Source organism: Bos mutus, chromosome 18, assembly GCF_027580195.1.
Source record: "Bos mutus isolate GX-2022 chromosome 18, NWIPB_WYAK_1.1, whole genome shotgun sequence".
Taxonomy (NCBI): Eukaryota; Metazoa; Chordata; class Mammalia; order Artiodactyla; family Bovidae; genus Bos; species Bos mutus.
In genome coordinates, this window is record NC_091634.1 from 26,589,861 (window position 1) to 26,609,661 (window position 19,801).

The 19,801-nt window shown below is 45.6% G+C and overlaps 1 protein-coding gene and 1 long non-coding RNA gene across 2 annotated transcripts in view; both read right to left on the minus strand.

Annotated features, from left to right (window-relative positions):
- Nucleotides 1–2,373, minus strand: part of CDH1 (cadherin 1) — a 72,637-nt gene extending 70,264 nt beyond the window's left edge. The window contains exons 1-2 of the mRNA XM_005896515.3: nucleotides 2,189–2,373; nucleotides 1,133–1,247 (exon numbers count right to left, since the gene is read on the minus strand). Coding sequence (XP_005896577.1) covers nucleotides 1,133–1,247; nucleotides 2,189–2,236 — 163 coding nt within the window. The 5' untranslated portion in view covers nucleotides 2,237–2,373. The remainder of the gene's footprint in view (nucleotides 1–1,132; nucleotides 1,248–2,188) is intronic.
- Nucleotides 2,374–6,931: 4,558 nt separating this feature from the next.
- On the minus strand, nucleotides 6,932–13,570 carry LOC138991817 (uncharacterized). Its single transcript, XR_011467705.1, has 2 exons — nucleotides 13,436–13,570; nucleotides 6,932–12,557 (listed from the first exon to the last, which is right to left on the minus strand). It is a non-coding gene; the product is annotated as an uncharacterized lncRNA (long non-coding RNA).
- Nucleotides 13,571–19,801: the final 6,231 nt, after the last annotated feature.

A 19,801-nucleotide genomic window follows, 5' to 3' on the forward strand; every position in this document is an offset into this window, starting at 1 on the left:
TCCTTTTTGACCCAATAGAAAGCTCCACACAACACAGACGAGCCTCAAAAAACCAAATATGTTTAATCAGTCAAGCTGCAGTTTGTCTGTTTAAAAAAAAAAAAAGTCGCCTACTGTTGGAACAACTTCCAAAGTTAAAAAAAAAAAAAAAAAATATATATATATATAGCATGATTGCTGCATTTTTCACATGGCCAAAGACTGGAAGAATAAACAGTGAACTCCCTTAGGGGTATTGTGGGTGAGTCCTTTCAAAAAATGTTTCTTTTATTGTTATGATACTCACCCAATCAACTAAATCAAGAAGGAGAAAGTCCTTTGGTAGAAAATAAGCACCTGGAGATCAGTGAAACCAGAAGAGAAACCAACCTTTCCTTGCTCTCACTCCCGGGCAAAATGAAACAAAGCAAAATCTAGAATCCTGATTATCACAGTGATAAGACCCAGAAGTACACTGTGTCTGTTTTTCATTCCCTAAGTCAGGGCTACCAGGCTTTAAAAAAAAAAAAAACACCAAAAAACCACACATACACACACACAGGCCTGCGCGCCGCGCGCACGTGCCACTATTCCTTGGGGAAACAGTGCCTGTATAAAAAAAAAACTTCATCTCTATGAGCAAAAGCCACAGCCTAGTAACCAAGAGAGGACTCCTCAGTCATTCCAGAGATGTTGAATGGGGCCTGGAAGTCAGAATCTAGATCAGATTCCTACTTTGACCCTGGGGCCAGTGGACTCCACCCTCCTGAGTCTCTCATTTGCTCATCTGTAAAAAACGGGAATTATCACCTCCCCCACCACCCTCTTCCCACACATCAGGTTTTAGACGTTGGAAAGGACAGACTGTCTTAAAGTGGTCAGGATAATAAGGGACACACTGAAGACCCCTAATAAGTGTCCCCCATAACTAAGTCAACCATACAAGACAGCCCCTCAAACCCAACGCTTTATCCTGGCAAAAGTTTAGATCCCCGCATCTGTGTAATCTACAAAGGGTGTCACCTGAGCCAGGAAAGACGGTGCTCGCCCAGTTCGCTCGCCCCGTCCAGCCCGCGGGCGTAGGAGCGCCGCTTCTCCGACCCTGCCCACTCCCACCCCACCCGGCTCAGGGACACTGGCGGCGCGCCCTCACCTCTGCCTAGGACTCGCCCTCTCTCCAAGTTCCGCCGGGGCACGGTGAACGTGTAACTCTCAGCACCAAAGCCAGGAATGCAGGGCTCCGGCTCCTGGCAGAGCCACGATGACACCTGGGGTAGGGGAAAGGTATGAAACCGGGGTGACTTGGTGAGCGGGGTCTCCTCCTACCCACATCGAAACCAACAGCGCCTCCCTTCCCTCTGCTGGCAACAGGACTGTGGGAGGGGTGGGCCCACCCACCCCCAACCCCCCACCCCCTCCATTCTCCCGCATTTCCCCCATCCCCATTTCCCCACCCCCATTTACCCCCATTCCGCCACCCCCATTTCCCCCCATTCCTCCCCACAGGGCAGCCAGCCAGCCACGTCAAACTCTTTCATTCAGAAACCTGTGGCCGCCAAGCCTCCAGGACTTCTCAGGAGGGAAGGCTGCTGGCTCACCTTTTCCAGCCTCAGCACCCCTTTCCTTTCAGTCTCCTTTTCAATTTCACTGGAGGCATCTTTACTCTTCCCAATTCCACTCTCCCTAGACCGCGGGTGCTCCAACCTCTTTACACCCTTCCTTATCCCGGGTGGGGGTGGGGGGTGGGGGGCATACCTATTCACTATCCTTTACAGGGTAGGTGCCTTTATCTATTGGTTCCGCTTTCCTTTCCTCGTTCCCACTACTCCCAGCTCCGCCCGGACTTACACCAGGGCTCCCCATCCCATACCCCGACGCCCACCCTGCTCCATGCCCTCTACTCCCCGCCCGTCGCCCACCCGAGTACCCGGAGGCTGCAGTGAGGCGCGCCCCTACCTCTGGCATTTGCGGGAGGCCGTCCGCAAAGCCGCGCTCGCCCTTCACCCTCACTGGCTCCCTCTCCCACTCCCTTCCCCATGGAGTCCTGAGCGCGGCGCAGTTTCCGGGCCATTCAGGCCCTTTGGACCCAAACTTTTTTGGAATAAGAGGAAACAGGGGACGACAGGAGAAGAAGAGAGAGGAGTTTGGGGGCTGGGGCGCGGCTTATGGAGCCGGAAAGCATCCCGCGCAGTCAGGGGACCCAACGTACCTGCAGCAGCAGCAGGAGCGCAGAGAGGTTGCGGCACCGAGGGCCCATGGCAGGCCGGGCGGGGGCTGAGTAGGATCTAGCTGAGTTGGATCTAGCTGAGTTGGGCCGGGCTAGAGTCTGGCAGAACTTCTACGAACTCACAGGTGCTTTGAGGCTCCGGACGCCAATGAGCTGCGGGGCGCGGCGGGAGCCAGGTGAGCCTCGACGGTCCCGCCCCCGGCACCAGGATTGGCTGAGGATGCACCTGCCGGCCGCAACCAATGAGCGGCGAGGCAAGGCCTCCGCTTCCTCCGCGGACTTGGGCGGACGCTCCGCCCCCGATCCCGCCCCGAAGCCGCAAGCAGACCGGGTGACCTGAGAGTAGTCAGAGTAATGCAATAGTAGGGGCTCCACAATTCCTATTACCATTAGGTTCGAATACCAGCCTCGCAGTGGCTCACGAACATCTGGGGCCAGAGAGGATTTTACCCTTTAACTACTTCTGTCTTTTAAACTTCAGATCTCCATCGGTCCTTGTCGACAAATCAGTTCACTGGGCAGAATCTTCCCTTTCAAAGCCTCAGTTTCTTCACCTACTAAATGGTAAAATAATCACAAATGCCTTCTTGTGTTGTTGTGAAGTTGTCATACAATTAATTAAGACCAATGTTTCGTGCACCACAAAAGCACTATGCAGATGTGAGGGACAATAATAAGTAACGATTGATACTGGGCATTAAAAGTTACTGTGCCACAGGCTCTGTGCTAAGCATTTGACATTAACCATCTTATTTCATTTCATCTCAAAACAACACAAGAGTTGTGCTATTATTCCCATTTAACAGAGGGACAACCCAGGCATAAAAAATTTGAGGCCAGTAGGAAGTAGCAGGGGGCTTCCCTGGTAGCTCAGATGGTAAAGAATCTGTCTACAAGAATAACTCGCTTCAATGTCCCATGCAAGGGACATTATCTTTCCTTTTACGCTGGGTTCGATCCCTCGGTCAGGAAGATCTGGGGAAGGGAATGGCAACCCACTCCAGTATTCTTGCCAACAGAACTCCATGGACAGAGGAGCCTGGTGGGCTACAGTCCATGGGGTCACAAAGAGTGGGACACAACTGAGCGACTTTGAAAGATACAAGACTGGAACCCACCTCCACAGCCCGTTCCATTAGCTTCACCTCATGTGGCTCCATATAATCTTCTGGCTGGAGCTGCAGGTTTCAATCTGTCCTTTAATGTTGACAGGAAGAGATCCATCAGAGATCAGCCAAACCTGTCATTTGCGAATAACTCGCTTCAATGTCTCATGTAAGGGACATTATCTTTTCTTTTACCCTTGAAGCATGATCAGAACTACAGTGTGTTTAAAAAGAAATGGTAATTATGTGATATGATGGGGGTGTTAGCAATGAGTTAGGTATGTGTTAACTAAGTGTTAGTTATTATGGTAGTAATCATTTTGCAATATATGTGTCAAATCAACATTTTATTTTTGATAAATTTATACAATGTTATATGTCAATTACATCACAATAAAGCTGGAAATGCTGAAGAAGGGACAGACTACCCACTCCAGTATTCTTGGGCTTCCCTTGTGGCTCAGCTGGTTAAGAATCTGCCTGCAATGCAGGAGACCCGGGTTCAGTTCCTGAGTTGGGAAGATCCCCTGGAGAAGGGAAAGGCTACCTACTCCAGTATTCTGGTCTGGGGTTGCAAAGAGTCAGACACAACTGAATGACTTTCACTCACTTACTCAAAGCTGGAAATGGGTTTCCCAGGTGGTAAAGAATCTGCCTGCAATGCTGAAGACCCAGATAACCTGGGTTCAATCCCTGGGTCAGGAAGATATCCTGGAGAAGAGAATGGCAACCCACTCCAGTATTCTTGCCTGGGAAATCCCATGGACAGAGGAGCCTGGTGGTTACAGTCCATGAGGTCACAAAAAAATTGGACACGATTGAGCATCTAACACACAAACACACAAAGCTGGAAAGATACAGTAATAACAATAGTAACAAAAACTACAGTGTGTAGCTATGTGACTTTGGGCAGGTCAGTATTTTCATCCGTAGAAATGGGTCCTTAGGAGCTAATATAAGAAAATCACTGTGGCTTTCCTGGTGGCTCAGTGGTAAAGAATCTGCCTGCCATCGCAGGAGACACAGGTTAGATCCTTGATCTGGGAAGATCCCACGTGCCTCGGAGCAACTAAGCCCTATGGGCCACGACTACTGAGCCTATGCTCTAGAGTCATGGAGCCGCAACTGCTGAAGTCTGTGCATCCTAGGGCCTGCGCTCTGCAGTAAGAGAAGCCACTGCCAAGAGAAGTCCGAACCCCACAACTAGAGAATAGCCCCCATCAGCACAATTGGAGAAAAGCAATGAAGACCCAGCACAGCCAAAATAATAATAATAAAATAAAATTATAAAAAATATAATAGAAGGCTGAATAATATTTTTTTTTACTTGAATAATATTTTTTTAAGAAAGAAAATCACTAAGCAGAGTACTTGGAACCTGGTAGCAAATGCTCTGTCAGTGCTGAGTGTGGAGGTTGTTCTCTAGAAAGAACCAGCCCCGATCCCCTATGCTCATGGGGAAGACCATGTTTAGAATATTTCACCCAGAATTAAAGCTCAATCTGAGCCCACTGTGGCTACTTTCTCAACCCCAGAGAAGGGGCACTGTCTCAAATCAAGACATTGTTTCAGGTCAGTACAGCTCCCTAGCCCCGACCTGTCCCCTCCATTTAATGGGCTCCTGAACACACGCCCAGGCCATTTGGATTTCTGCCTCTTAACCCACCAAGAGGTTTGGAGGATAAAGGCTCCAGTATTTCCTTTCCCACTGGGGCTCCAGCAGGACTGCACATTAACCAAGATAATGGAAATACAGAGAGGCGTTTCCCCCATGGGGTGGCTCATCCGTTTATTTTTTTTTCCCTCAGTTATGTAAAAATTCATATTTTATACCATCGCTTGGCCCAGGGAGCCTTTAGGGCTTTGCTTTCTTCCTCTCAGCAAGCCCTGGCCTTGCAACTCCACAGCGGCTCTCATCGACTCCTCCATTAAACTCTGATAATTCAATATAAAGGATTTTAGAGAACAATTAGAGGCAGTGAGGACAGGTTGGGCATGAGCTTGCTTCAGACTTCTCGGCAAGCCCTTCTCCAAGCTCCAGGGAGTGGGCTGCCTGCCCTCAGCTGTCCAGGATGAGCCAGGGTGAACAGGGGACCCACAGGGTGTCCCTGTGGAGACAGGGCATTGTGCAGCCCTCCATGAACTGCCTCAATGTCTTCTTCCTTCAAAAAAGGATACTTCATTGTGAGGCTCAAATAAGCGAAGGTGAGCCTCTCCTGCCTGACCTCAGGCTGATGGAGGGTTCAAATTCCTGCTCTGCCACTAGCTGGGTAGCATGTCCAGTTTCAGTTCCCTCATCCATAAAATGGGGATGTAGGTAGCACTTAATTCACAAGGTTCTTGGAAGTGCTAGTGAAGTCAGCTATTAGCTCTCTAGGCTCAATGCATTCCCCTCTCACCAGTGAAGTTGCTCAGTCGGACTCTTTGCGATCCCATGGACTGTAGCCTACCAGGCTCCTCCATCTATGGAATTTTCCAGGCAAGAGTACTGGAGTGGGTTGCCATTTCCTTCTCCAGGGGATCTTCCTGAACCAGGGATCAAACCCAGGTTTCCTGCATTGCAGGCAGACGCTTTTCGTCTGAGCTACCAGGGAAGCCACATTCCCCTCTAGCTTCCAGGAAAAACCGTGAGCCCCCATGAATATGCCTCACCCCCAGGCTGGGAAAATCTCTTTCATGGGGGCTGTTTAGTCATTTAGACCTGCCCAGAGTCATTCGCATTTTAAAGAAAGCACTGGGATAATTCTTTCAAAGGCAGGAAAACCTTGAAACTAGTTAGTAAACTCCACCCAGTGTTCTTTACCTGGTGTCTGTGGGTGGGCGCCATGGGGTGAGAGGTCCTGAAATTCCTGAGATTGTTAGCAATCTTTTGGTGCAGGAGGTATGGTCCATGGCATTCATTAGCTTCTCAACTTTGGGGAAGAAAAATCAAAATCTTGGAGTCAAGGTCTCTCTGAAGGCTGGTCCAATGTAAATGGTAGGATTTCAGGCATCAACCGGGAAAACAAATGTTGAAAGGGGCCTTGCAGGTACCACCTCAGGCGGACAACAGACCCTACTACTCCTGGTGCTAACCAGGCTTTCATGGTTGGCATGACCAACATCAGATTTCCTTAGTGCCTGCAGGGTGTGTCTCGGAGGACGTTCAGTTCCTGGGTGTCCTGGCAACTGGTCACTCTGGAGGCTAAAGATTAACTCCCCAGGCAGTCCTGCCCCTTTCATCTTCTGGCAAAGGGGTGATGATAACGGCACTCAAACTGGGAGGGGCACCTCTCCCCGGCCTCTACCAAGAGGAGCCCAACCCCCTAACCCACTGGGGAGGAACCCCAGGGAAGATGGAATTGCTGGGGACTGCAGCTGGATCAGGCTTCCCATTGAGTGGGGAGAGGAGGCTCCATACCAGCTCTCCCTGGGTCTCCTGACACCTCTGCTGGGCTGCTTGCTGGCAGGCAGGGGAAAAAAATGGATATCCTACTTCAGTCTCCTGTTAAAATGTGGTAACTGATAAGGGTGCCACCTCTTCCAGCTCAATCTACAAGAAAAATTTTTATTTCAAACACAAGGAAAATAGTATAATGCACATCAGCATATAGTATAATAAACCACCATGTATCCATCATCCAGCTCCAAAAGTTATTTTTTTGCAATTTGTATAATTTTGTAACATGTGAACATTGTATCAAATCTTGTTTCATAATTTCATCCTTGAGTTTAAAAAGAAAATTGAGACTATTTCTTATGGGAATTTGCTGTATGATTCAGGGAACTCAAACCGGGGCTCTGTGACAACCAAGAGGGGTGGGATGGGAAGAAAGGTGGGAGGGAGGTTCAAGAGGGATGGGACATATGTATACCTATGGCTGATTCATGTTGATGCTTGGCAGAAACCAAGGCAGTTCTGTAAAGCAATTATTCTTCAGTTAAAAAAAAGAAATACATTGCAAATTGAAAAAAAATTAAGACTATTTTTTAAAAAGTAGTTTTAGGTTCATAGCAAATTTGAGTAGAAGATACAGAGATTTCCCAAATACCTCCTCCCCACATGCATAGCCTCCCCATCAACAACCCCTACCATAACAGTGCATTTATTAAAACTGATGTGTGTGTGAAAGTCACTCAGTCATGTCTGACTCTTTGTGACCCCATGGACTGTATAGTCCTTGGAAATATCCAGGTCAGAATACAGGAGTAGGTAGCCTTTCCCTTCTCCAGGGAATCTTCCCAACTCAAGGATCGAACCCAGGTCTCCTGCATTGCAGGTGGATTCTTTACCAGCTGATGAACTGCCCTAAAAATTCACTGTGTCCGGCCTGCCTGCTCATCTCTCCCTCTTCCCAACTCTGGTCAACTACTGATCTTTTTACAGTCTCCAAAGTTTTGCCTTTTCCAGAATGTCATGTAGTGGGAATCACAAAGTATACAGACCTTCAGACTGGCTTATTTTACTGAGTGATATGTATTCAAGGTTGTTCCATGGCTTTTCCTGGCTTGATAGCTAATTTCTTTTTTTAGCACTGAATAATATTCCATTGTTGTGATGTACCACAATTTTCATATCCATTCACTTACTGAAGGGGATCTTGCTTGCTTCCAAGTCTTGGCAATTATGAATAAAGCTGCTACAGACACCTATGTGCAGTTTTCTGTGTGGATGTAAGTTTTCAACTCCTTTGGATAAATACCAAGAAGCATGGCTGCTGATCATATGGTAAATATTTGTTGAGTTTTGGAAAAAAAAAAAAAAAATGGCCACACTGGCTTCCAAAGTGGCTGCATCATTTTGTATTTCCACTGGCAGTGAATGCGAGTTCCCACTGTGCCGCATCCTCACCAGCACTTGGTGGTGTTAGTATTCCAGACATTTTGGGCATTCCAATATGTATGTACTCCTGCATTTTTATTTTTGCAGAATATTTAAAAACAAATCTGAGATAACATAATTTCCCCTGTAAATATTTCAGTCTTCATCTCTAAGAACATGACCATCATCCAATTAAGTCATAATGCCTGATAAAATTCCCAATAATTTCTCAATATTGTCCAAAGGCTAAAAAATGTTTTTTTAAACAACTTAAGAACATATATTTATTTACTTATTTGGCTACACCAGGTCTTAGTTGTGGCACTCAAGACCTTTATTTGTGGCATTGTTGTTTAGTTCTTAAGTCATATCCAACTCTTTTGTGACCCTGTGGGCTATACCACGCCAGGCTCCTCTGTCCATAGCATTTCCCAGGCAAGAATACTTGAGTGGGTTGCCATTTCCTTCTCCAGGGGATCTTTCCAACCCAAGGATCGAACCAATGTCTCCTGCCTTGCAGGTGAATTCTTTACCACTGAGCCACCAGGGAGTTCAGTTCAATTGCTCAGTCATGTCCAACTCTTTGCAACCCCATGGACTGCAGCACGCCAGGCCTCCCTGTCCATCACCAACCCCTGGAGTTTACTCAAACTCATGTCCATTGAGTCGATGATGCCATCCAACCATCTCATCCTCTGCCGTCCCCTTCTCCTCCCACCTTCAATCTTTCCCTGCATCAGGGTCTTTTCCAAAGAGTCAGTTCTTCGCATCAGGTGGCCAAAGTATTGGAGTTTCAGCTTTAGCATCAGTACTTCCAATGAATATTCAGGACTGATTTCCTTTAGGAAGGACTCATTGGATCTCCATGCAGTCCAAGGGACTCTCAAGAGTCTTTTCCAACACTACAGTTCAAAAGCATCGATTTTTTGAGCCACCAGGGAAGCCCCATGCAAACTCTTAATTGCGGCAGGTGGGATGTGGTTCCCTGACCCGAGATCAAACTCCAGGCGCCCTGCATTGAGAGCGTGGAGTCTTAGCCACTGGACCACTAGGGAAGTCCCTACAGTATTTTTGTATCAGAATTCAAGCAAGAGTCACACTTTACATTGGGCTGTATGTCCCTTGCATCTCTTCATCTTTGTAAAAGTCTCCCCATCCTTTTTTGTCCAGCTTTTTCAAAGTATAATTGACTGCATGTATTTCAGTAGACAATTTGACATTTTGGCATATACAAATACTCAGAAACCATAGACACAATCAAGAAAATGAACAGATACTTTTTCGTTTGTTTGCTTCTGTTCTGATGTAATTCCAGATTTTTGTTTGTTTGCTTGTTTCTGTTTTGATGTAATTCCAGATTTACAGAGTTTGTTTGTTTTTAAGTGGCATTTAATTTTTTAAGATGCCAGGTCATTTGTCCTGTTAGAGGTCTTGCATTTTTATATTTGGTTGAATGCATCCTCAGGATGTCACTTACCATGTCCCTCTCTCCCATATGTCATGGAAACTGGTACTCAGATCTAGAGCTTTGATTTGAGTTAGATTCAATTTTTTTTTTTTAGGCAAAAATATTTCATAACTGGTATGGAGTCCTCCCTATAGCATCACATCAGGAAGCAAGAAATTGGCTGACTCACTTTTAGGATACCAAGATTCAGCTGGTGTCAGCTGATCCTTCTATTTTCACATTCTCCACCAGCCTTTCACCTTGTGGTTTTAGCACCATGGATGATGGCTGCCCATATCTATTATACCATTAGGGAAAACAACAAACATTTATTAAGCACTTCCATGTGCCAGCTACTCTGCTCAACAATGAGGACACAGAAATAAACAAAATATGCCCTTAAGAAACTCATAAGGTGACAGATGCAGACAGGTAAACATTCATCCACTTATTTATTAAATATTATTTGAATGCTAACTAGGTACCAGTATCATGCTAAATGCCAGTAATTATAATATAGTGTGTAAGAAAAGTGACAGCTACCATTTGTCAGAACTCACGATACTCTAAGTCAACATACAGCACTTTGGGGGCTCTCACTACACCCATTTTATACATTTGGAAGCAGAGGCTCAAGGGGTAAAGAGGTCTGCCCAAGGTGACATGTTAACTGACAGAGCTGGAATTTGATGGGTTCAAAGCCTTTTCATCTCCATGCTGTACTGCTGAGATCAGGGCAGGTTTTTATTTCCAGATGCCATTTGAAATGAGAGGCAAACCTTGCTTAATTTAGCAAGAAATGGTCTGTCAGTTGACCTGACATTCCAGACCCCAGGGTGGCAAATACTGGTTTTTTGGGCTTCCCTGGTGGCTCAGACAGTCAAGAATCTGCCTGCAATGTAGGAGACTGGGGTTTGATCCCTGGGTCGGGAATCTGAAGAAGGGCATGGTAACCCACTCTAGTATTCTTACCTGGAGAATTCCATGGACACAGGATCCTGGCAGGCTACAGTCCTTGGGGTTGCAAAGAGACAGACATGACTGAGCAACTAACAGTTTCACTTTTACTGGTTTTTTAGCCAGGCTGGAGCTTCCAGTACATGAGGAGTGGGATAGGGGTAATATTGAGAGCTGGGTCCTGGATCGAACCATATGGTCCTCCAACTTGCCCACAGAGCAAAAGATATTCTCCCCATTTTGCAGAGGAGGCAACTGATGCTCAGAAAGATGAACAGTGAGGTCATGGCAGAAGCAGGCCTCAGGTGGATGCTCTGGCTTCAGGACCAGTAAAGCAAAATGGTTCCCAGCACAGATGTTAATGCCTCTCTGCCTGGGTCTGAATCCTGCTCTTCCCCCTGCTGGCTCTAAACCTTTGAATGAGTCACTTAAAACACTCTGGACCTTAATTTCCTTATCTGCATAAATGGGAACACTATTAATAATAGCACCTACCTTGTTGGGCAGCTGTGGGAATTGGGTAAAATAACCTAGGTAAACGTGGAAGGCAGGAAGCCCTAAGTAAACATTCAGATCAGATCAGATCAGATCAGATCAGTTGCTCAGTCGTGTCCGACTCTTTGTGACCCCATGAATCACAGCACGCCAGGCCTCCCTGTCCATCACCAACTCCCGGAGTTCACTCAGACTCACATCCATCGAGTCAGTGATGCCATCCAGCCATCTCATCCTCTGTCATCCCCTTCTCCTCTTGCCCCTAATCCCTCCCAGCATCAGAGTCTTTTCCAATGAGTCAACTCTTCGCATGAAGTGGCCAAAGTACTGGAGTTTCAGCTTTAGCATCATTCCTTCCAAAGAAATCCCAGGGCTGATCTCCTTCAGAATGGACTGCTTGGATCTCCTTGCAGACCAAGGGACTCTCAAGAGTCTTCTCCAACACCACAGTTCAAAAGCATCAATTTTTCGGCGCTCAGCCTTCTTCACAGTCCAACTCTCACATCCATACACGACCACAGGAAAAACCATAGCCTTGACTAGACGAACCTTTGTTGGTAAAGTAATGTCTCTGCTTTTGAATATGCTATCTAGGTTGGTTATAACTTTCCTTCCAAGGAGGAAGCGTCTTTTAATTTCATGGCTGCAATCACCATCTGCAGTGATTTTGGAGCCCAGAAAAATAAAGTCTGACACTGTTTCCACTGTTTCCCCATCTATTTCCCAGGAAGTGATGGGACCAGATGCCATGATCTTCGTTTTCTGAATGTTGAGCTTTAAGCCAACTTTTTCACTCTCCTCTTTCACTTTCATCAAGAGGCTTTTTAGTTCCTCTTCACTTTCTGCCATAAGGGTGGTGTCATCTGCATATCTGAGGTTATTGATATTTCTCCCGGCAATCTTGATTCCAGCTTGTGTTTCTTCCAGTCCAGCGTTTCTCATGATGTACTCTGCATATAAGTTAAATAAACAGGGTGACAATATACAGCCTTGACGAACTCCTTTTCCTATTTGGAACCAGTCTGTTGTTCCATGTCCAGTTCTAACTGTTGCTTCCTGACCTGCATACAAATTTCTCAAGAGGCAGATCAGGTGGTCTGGTATTCCCATCTCTTTCAGAATTTTCCACAGTTTATTATCATCCACACAGTCAAAGGCTTTGACATAGTCAATAACGCAGAAACAGATGCTTTTCTGGAACTCTTTTGCTTTTTCCATGATCCAGTGGATGTTGGCAATTTGATCTCTGGTTCCTCTGCCTTTTCTAAAACAGGCTTGAACATCAGGAAGTTCACGGTTCACATATTGCTGAAGCCTGGCTTGGAGAATTTTGAGCATTACTTTACTAGCGTGTGAGATGAGTGCAATTGTTAACTATTATTATTTCCACATTAATGAAGCTCAAGGAGGTTGACTTTTCTACATGAGCAGCAGGATCGCTTGGTTCACTGAGAGAGGGGGAGCCCATGGCTTCGGGGTTCCATAGCTGGCTGGGTGCCTCCTCTTGGCACAAACACCTCTCTAGCTGGTCTCTCAGATAAGGTGCTACAATAAAAAAATAAAATAAAAAGATAAGGTGCTACAGAAGAGCTAGAGAATATAAAACCTCAAAATAAGGCTCCTGCCTCCCACCTTCAAGCACAGAAGGCCCCATCCCTCCTCTCGGAGCCAGGGACCTGTCCACGTGATGAGTGGAGAGAGAGCTCTTTCTAGTCTCGCATCCACGTGGAAAAGACCAACCCTCTCCAGGACCAGCAGCCAGAAAAATCACTCTGTGCCACTTTGGGCCTGGCATAACCTTAACCAGTCAATCTTAAAGGAAATCAACCCTGAATACTCTTTGGAAGGACTGATGCTGAAGCTGAAGCTCCAATACATTGGCTGCCTGATGTAAACAGGTGACTCACTGGAAAAGACCCTGATGCTGGGAAAGACTGAGGGCAGAAGAAGAAGGGGGAGACAGACGATGAGGTGGTCGGATGGCATCACTGATTCAATGGACATGAACTTGGGCAAACTCCAGGAGATGGTGAGGGACAGGGAAGTCTGGCGTGCTGCAGTCCATGGGATGGAGAATAGTCCATCACGACTTGGTAATTGAACAACAACCCTAATCCTAACCCAAAAGTTCATTCAGGTTTTTCTGTAAGATATTATAGGAAAGCCTGAACGAACTTTTTTGGCCAACCTAATACCAAACTCCAGGAGGCAGCTAGAGCAGTGTAGGGAATTGACCTTGTGACTTGAAGCAAAATCTTTCCTTCCCCAAGTCTTGGTTTCTTGTCTGTAAAATGACTCAGTTGGCTTGGCTGAAAAGATCCTTTAGTTTTCTTCTGCCTCTAAAAACTCTGATTTTGTGCTTTTTGAGACTGAGTCAGTGAGCACTGTATGTGTGTGTGTGTAGCATACACACATGTGCTCACCTACTCATGGGTTCATGAAAGGAGTGCATCTTGGTTGTCCCGGGCCCAACAGTTCTCAGAGAGAGTACAAGTCTTGCAGGAAGGGAAGGTGAAGCCGACCAGACAGGAACCAGACTGTGGCAGTTGGAGAGACAGCTTCCTGCAGGGGTGGAGACCAATAGAGCAATAAAACCTGGGCAAAGAGCAAGGTTTTCACCGGAAGTCTAAGAGAAAACTCCAGAGTTCAGACTGAGGATGGGGGTCCATAATTTTCTAGAAAGACTCTCCAACATTTTAGAGCACAGTCATTCATTTACTCATTCATCCATCCTTTTATTCAGTAGACACTCACCATGTGCCTAGTGCTTTGCTGGTGAGGGAGGTGCCCCCCCATCCTCAGAGAGCTTTCAGTCTGGTGGAATACGACAAGGGAACCAGGTATTTATGATCCAAGGCAATAAGCAAGGATGACATTAATATTTAACAACTGGTAGAACCAGGCCAATCAAAAATGAATACCAGCCAACACATCAACACACCAACATAAGGTCCTCAGTCCTCCTGCTGGGCCAGCTTTACCCTTTCAGTTGCTGGGTCGGGTCATGGGGAGGCGTGGGGGCGCGGGAGGGGCTGGGGTTTGGGGGCCACTTGAGGGACTCAGGGAAGCAGCTGATTACCAACTGATGTGAAAAATTTTCAATACTGTATTTTAGCCACTAGAATAGCCATATCAGTGATCCTGGTTGGAGGATAGCCCTGGTGATAATGATTCAAGATTAACAAGGCCCATGAAGAGAAGGCACAGGGGCTCAGGGAAAGCTCTGTTGGGGGAGTGACATTTAAGTTGAATTAGCCAGAGTGTGTTTGCCTGGGCAAGAGGAGGAGAGCTCAGCATTTTCAGGTGATTCGGTTTTGCTGGAGGAGAAAGAGGCGGAGATTAGACCCAGAAGGCAGGTAAGGAGAGTGTGTGTTGTAGGGTTCGGGGTAGGGGCCATGTTAGTCATGCTCAGTGGCTTGGACTGCATCTCTGGAGCAATGGTGAGCCATTGAAGGATTTTAATTAGGATCAGGGGAGTCACCCGATCCAGTTTGCAAATCCCCCAGGCAACACCAAGGAACCCATTTTTCCAAAGACATGAACCAAGGCTCAGGAAGGTTAAAACACCTATCAGATGATATGCCGCAGGTGGGATATAGTATAAATAGAACTGCTCACTTCTGGGTCCCCTTTTCTATTGAATACCATGTGTATCAGAGGCTGCCCCTTTTGTATGGAGCTTTAGAGTCAGCAAAGCAGACTAAAGAAACTCCAGAAACATATGAGCCTAAGTAGAAAAAAAAAAAAAATTTGAGGGCTTACATACTAAAAAGCACATGATGGGTGGACTTCAGGCATGGATAGCTCCAGGTGGTCAAATTATGTCATCATAGAGCTGTCTTGCTCAGTCTTTGCTTTCCTCTATGTTGATTTTCTTCTTAGATTCTTCTATCAAGGCAGAAACAGGCTACTAACCCACCAGTTTAGCAATCCTAGCCACTAAATACCATACTTTTCCAATAGGTACAGCACAAGTCTCAGGTTTCACTTTTACGCCCTGACTTGGCTTATGTGAAGACATGAACCAAGCCTGTGGCCAGAGAGATAGCTAGGTGGTTCTGATTGGCTAAGACCAGGTCATGTGTCCAGCCCTGGCATGATGCAAGAGGAATCAGCCTTCTAGGACCACATGGACTAAGAGCAGGGGAGGTGTGGTCCCCTAAAGAAAAATGATGGTGCTGTCATCTAGAGAAGAGTGAACAGATACTAGGCACATAGAAACTAACATTTAAGCTATAGCCTGATTCTTCAGCATTAGGAGGAGGCTGCTCACCTGGGGGAGGGTGGTCTTCTCTGACCAAGGAACTCAAAAAGGTGGGGGGCATGGTCTGCCTGGTGCCTGCTCCCTGGGGCAGGAACCCTGCCCCTCTGCAGAGCTCCACCTTTCTAGAGCCAGCCAGGGAGCTCCAGTCCAGCTTGGAGCCCCCAAAACCACTTTCCTTCCTCTTAATTCCAAGTTTTGGCCTGTGCCTGCTGGGGCTTGGGTTGGAGGCTGGGTTCCCTGCAGATGTTCCTCTTAGTAGACAACTTAGTCATGATGTGACCGAAAATTTTTTAAAAGTTTAAAAATAAAATTTAAAAAGCCAAGAGCACAAAGATAGATGCTGAGACTGTGTTTGCAGTAAGGTCTCCCCCCTTGTAAGCCTCTCCTTCCCCCACTCTGTCCCTGGTGAGACTTGTTGCTGGGCTGTGGTTTACACTACAGAACCCCCCAAAAAGCAGAATTGGGTAGTGCTTAAGAACACAGACTCTGGAGACAGGCTGTTTGGGCTCAGATCTGAGCTCTGCCATTTAATAGTTATGTGCAAGTTATTGACCCCATGCCTCAGTTTCCCCACCTATTAAACAGGTTTGCTGGTGCTGACAGTAGAACCTCACATGTAGGGTTGTCTAGGAATCAAGTGAGCTAGTACCTGTTCAGACCAATGTCTGAATAAGCAATATTGCACAGAATAAGCAATATATATATATCTAAAGGGTGGCTATTATGTGCCACATCAGCTGCTTTGAATTCCTTTTAGGAGACCGAGGACAGGAGGTCTGTCCTGGAGGACAGGGCCTGGTCTGGCTTGCTTGTCACAATATTCCTGGTGTTCACTGTGGAGCCTGATCAAAGCAGGCCAAGGTAAATAACTACTGAATGAATAAATGAATGAATGATTGAATGGCTAGTACCATGGGAGCAAAGACCATCAGAATCTAGGCTGGCTGTGTGACCTTAGGTGGTTAGCTTCCCCTCCTGAGCCTCAGTCTCAACCTCTGTAAAACAGATCAGATTAGCCAGTGTTACTCAGACTTTTCCAATCAGGACTCCCGTTTATATTGTGCTGGGACATACACACACTGAAATTGAAATTTTCACAAGATAACACTTACTTTCCTGTGTGCAATATACTCTGATATATTCTATTTTCTTCTGTTTTACTCTATTTTACCCTTTTTCATTTTTTAACAAATACAATCCTGACCCAATGAATAGATTTGAAGTCTCACTAACTTCTGGAGACCTACAGTTGAAAAACTGAACTGGATAAAAGCATGGTCATTTCTGACTTGGACCCTGATGATGTTATAAATCTAAGAAACATCATTTGATTTTGTGTGATGGTTAAGAGCTTGGGCCCTGGCAGGAGAGGGCTGGGTTCAAGTCCAGGGATACTGACCTGTGCTGATCTTGTTAAGTTATTAATATGTAATCTCTAGGTGCCTAGGTTTCCTTCTTAATACAATGGAGGTAAAAATGACTCTTTCCTCTTAGGAATGGTGTGAGGGTTAAGTGAATTGATACCTACAAAGCACTAAATGCTTCTAAATTCTCCATGAAGAACTTTTAAAAAACATTTTTGTTACTTGAAAAGAATATCTATAACACTTTGTGGGTAGCCTTCAGAGAATCAGACCTCAGAAGATATTTGTGCATTTTTTGGAGGTTATAAGAGCATTCCTCTCCCTCTCTGGGAAAAAAGACAACTGAGTTTTCAGGAGGGGAAGGTACTTGCCCAAGATCACCAGCAAGTCAGAGACAGAGCTTCAGGCCTCAGATTTTAAGGAGGTTCTACAAACTGTTGATTCCAGGGAAAGCAAGGGAAACTCCCTTTCCTCACCGCTCAGAATCCACAGATCTCAAGCCTTCTTTCTTTTTCTTTGCATAAACCTTTTCCCCCTGTTTTTAGTTCACTGATTTCTAAGATGTCAGTGTTCACTCTTGTCATCCACTGCTTGACCACATCCAATTTACTTGATTCATGGACCTAACATCCCAGGTTCCTATGCAATATTGCTCTTGACAGCCTCAGACTTCACTTTGACCACCAGACACATCCACAACTGAGTGCCAGTTCTGCTTTGGCCCAGCCACTTCATTCTTTTTGGAGCTATCAGTAATTGTCCTCTGCTCTACCTCAGTAGCATATTAGACACCTTCTAACCTGGGTGGCTCAACTTCTGGTGTCATACCCTTTTGCTTTTTCATACTGTTCATGGGGTTCTTCTCGTGGCAAGAAAACTGGAGTGGTTCGCCATCCCCTCCTCCAGTGGACCACATTTTGTCAGAACTCTTCACCATGACCCATCTGTCTTGGGTGGCCCTGCAAGGCGTGGCTCATAGCTTTTGAGTTACACAAGCCCCATTCGCCACAAGGCTGTGAACCAGCCTGTAGAAGGGCATCTATCTTTAAAACACTGAAGTATGTTCTACATATAGTAAAATTCACTCCTTCTGGTGTGAAATTTCGTGAATTTTGATAAACATATACAGTATGTATCGACCCCCCCCAACTCAAGATATAGGACAGCTTCTATCATGCCAAAAATTTCCCTTGTGCCCTTTGTGGACAATCTCTCCGTCCACCCCTAGTCCCTCCAGCCACTGAGCTCTTTTCTGTCTTTTCTGATAGTTTTGCCTTTTCCAGAATTACTTCTGAGATTCATCTATTTGGTACATATATACATTTTTGCTTAGCAGTATTCCACTGTACAGTTACCACAAATTGTTTATCCATTTACCAGTTAATGGGCATTTGGGCTATTTCCAGTTATGGGTTATTATGAATAAAACTGCTGGGAATATTCGGATGTCTTTATGTGGACATATGTTTTCATTTTTCTTGGGTAAATATCTATGAATAGAATCGCCGAATCAGATGGTTACCATATGTTTAACTTTCCAAGAAATTGCCAAACTGTTTTTCCCGAAGTGACTATGCCATGCTGTTATGCCATCAGCAGTGCATCAGAGTTCTAGTTGCTCCACACCAGTGTGGGCACTCTTAAGTTTTAGCCATGTAGTGATATCTTATTGCGGTTTTAATTTGTATTTACCAGAGCACCTGACCTGTCTCTTGAGAAACCTATATGCAGGTCAGGAAGCAACAGTTAGAACTGGACATGGAACAACAGACTGGTTCCAAATAGGAAAAGGAGTTCGTCAAGGCTGTATATTGTCACCCTGCTTATTTAACTTATATGCAGAGTACATCATGAGAAACGCTGGGCTGGAAGAAGCACAAGCTGGAATCAAGATTGCCAGGAGAAATATCAGTAACCAATGATGATTCAGCACAGCCATAAATAAATTAAAAAATTTTTTAAACATAATCAATTAATCAAATTGAAAACTGGGCAGGCACAGACCAATGATACAAATGTATCATGAATCCAGGATTATGATTCATCTAATTCTCAGCATATGAGATGCATTAAAAATTAAAAAGGAATTCTTCCTCTCTGAGCCCCAGCCACTCCATTCCCCTCCCTAAAGACAATCACTGTTACCACTTTTCTGTATTTCCCTCAGAAATAAACAACCTTACTCTACCTATGCTATTAGTAACTGTGTTTTTACTCAACAGCAGTTCATGGACAACCTACCACATCAATAAACACAGATTTCTACTAGCATTTTAATGGCTGCATAATTTTCCACTACCTAAGGTGCCTATATTTTATTAAACTAATTCCCTTTTTGATGGACCTAGGTTTCCCGCCCCCTCCCCCACACCGGCTCCTCACAGTGTTTATTCTCATAAACAGTGTTATGGGGAACTCCTTTATATACATGACTTTGATGAATTGTATAGAGAGGTCTTTAGGGCAAGTTTCTCCAAGTGGAATTACTGGGTCAAAAATGATGTGCATATTTCAGGATTTTGAGCCATATATTGTGCCCACCAGCAAGGAGAGAGGTCTGGCGGCTGGCCTGGTGCTGTAAGGTCTTTTGTTACTGAAGCTACACCAGAGGTTATTCAACAGCAAAGCCCTATTAACCATTCCCAGGACCTCCCTGTGGGGCAGCAGGAAATGGGACGGCTCCTTGGACAGAGGAGAACAATGAGTCTTTATTAAAATGCAACTCACCGAGAATGCTTTATTAGCACAGATCTTGCCCTTGCATTTGGGCAACTCTCCGGGACTGGTGTGGGACTGTGTCCTGAGGAAAGATGAGCAGGAGCCCAGGGTGTGCCCGGCTCCTTAGTGCCATACCCCACTTCTGGTCTCTAAATTATACAATTAATAATGTGCCATGGGGAAAAGTTAGCATGAGAGTCAGATGGCCTGGGTTAAAACCTTTGTTCCTCTGCTTCCCAGCTGTGTGACTCTGGGCAAGTTTAGAATCTCTCTAGTTTAAGTTTGCCCTTCCCTAAAATTGGGGTTAATGCTACTTAGCTCATGTCTGTTTTGACACATAAATGAGGTTATATACATAAAGTATTTAAAACACACTTGGCTGGACTTCCCTGGTGGTCCAGTGGTAAAGAATCTGCCTTCCAATGCAGGGGACATGGGTTTGA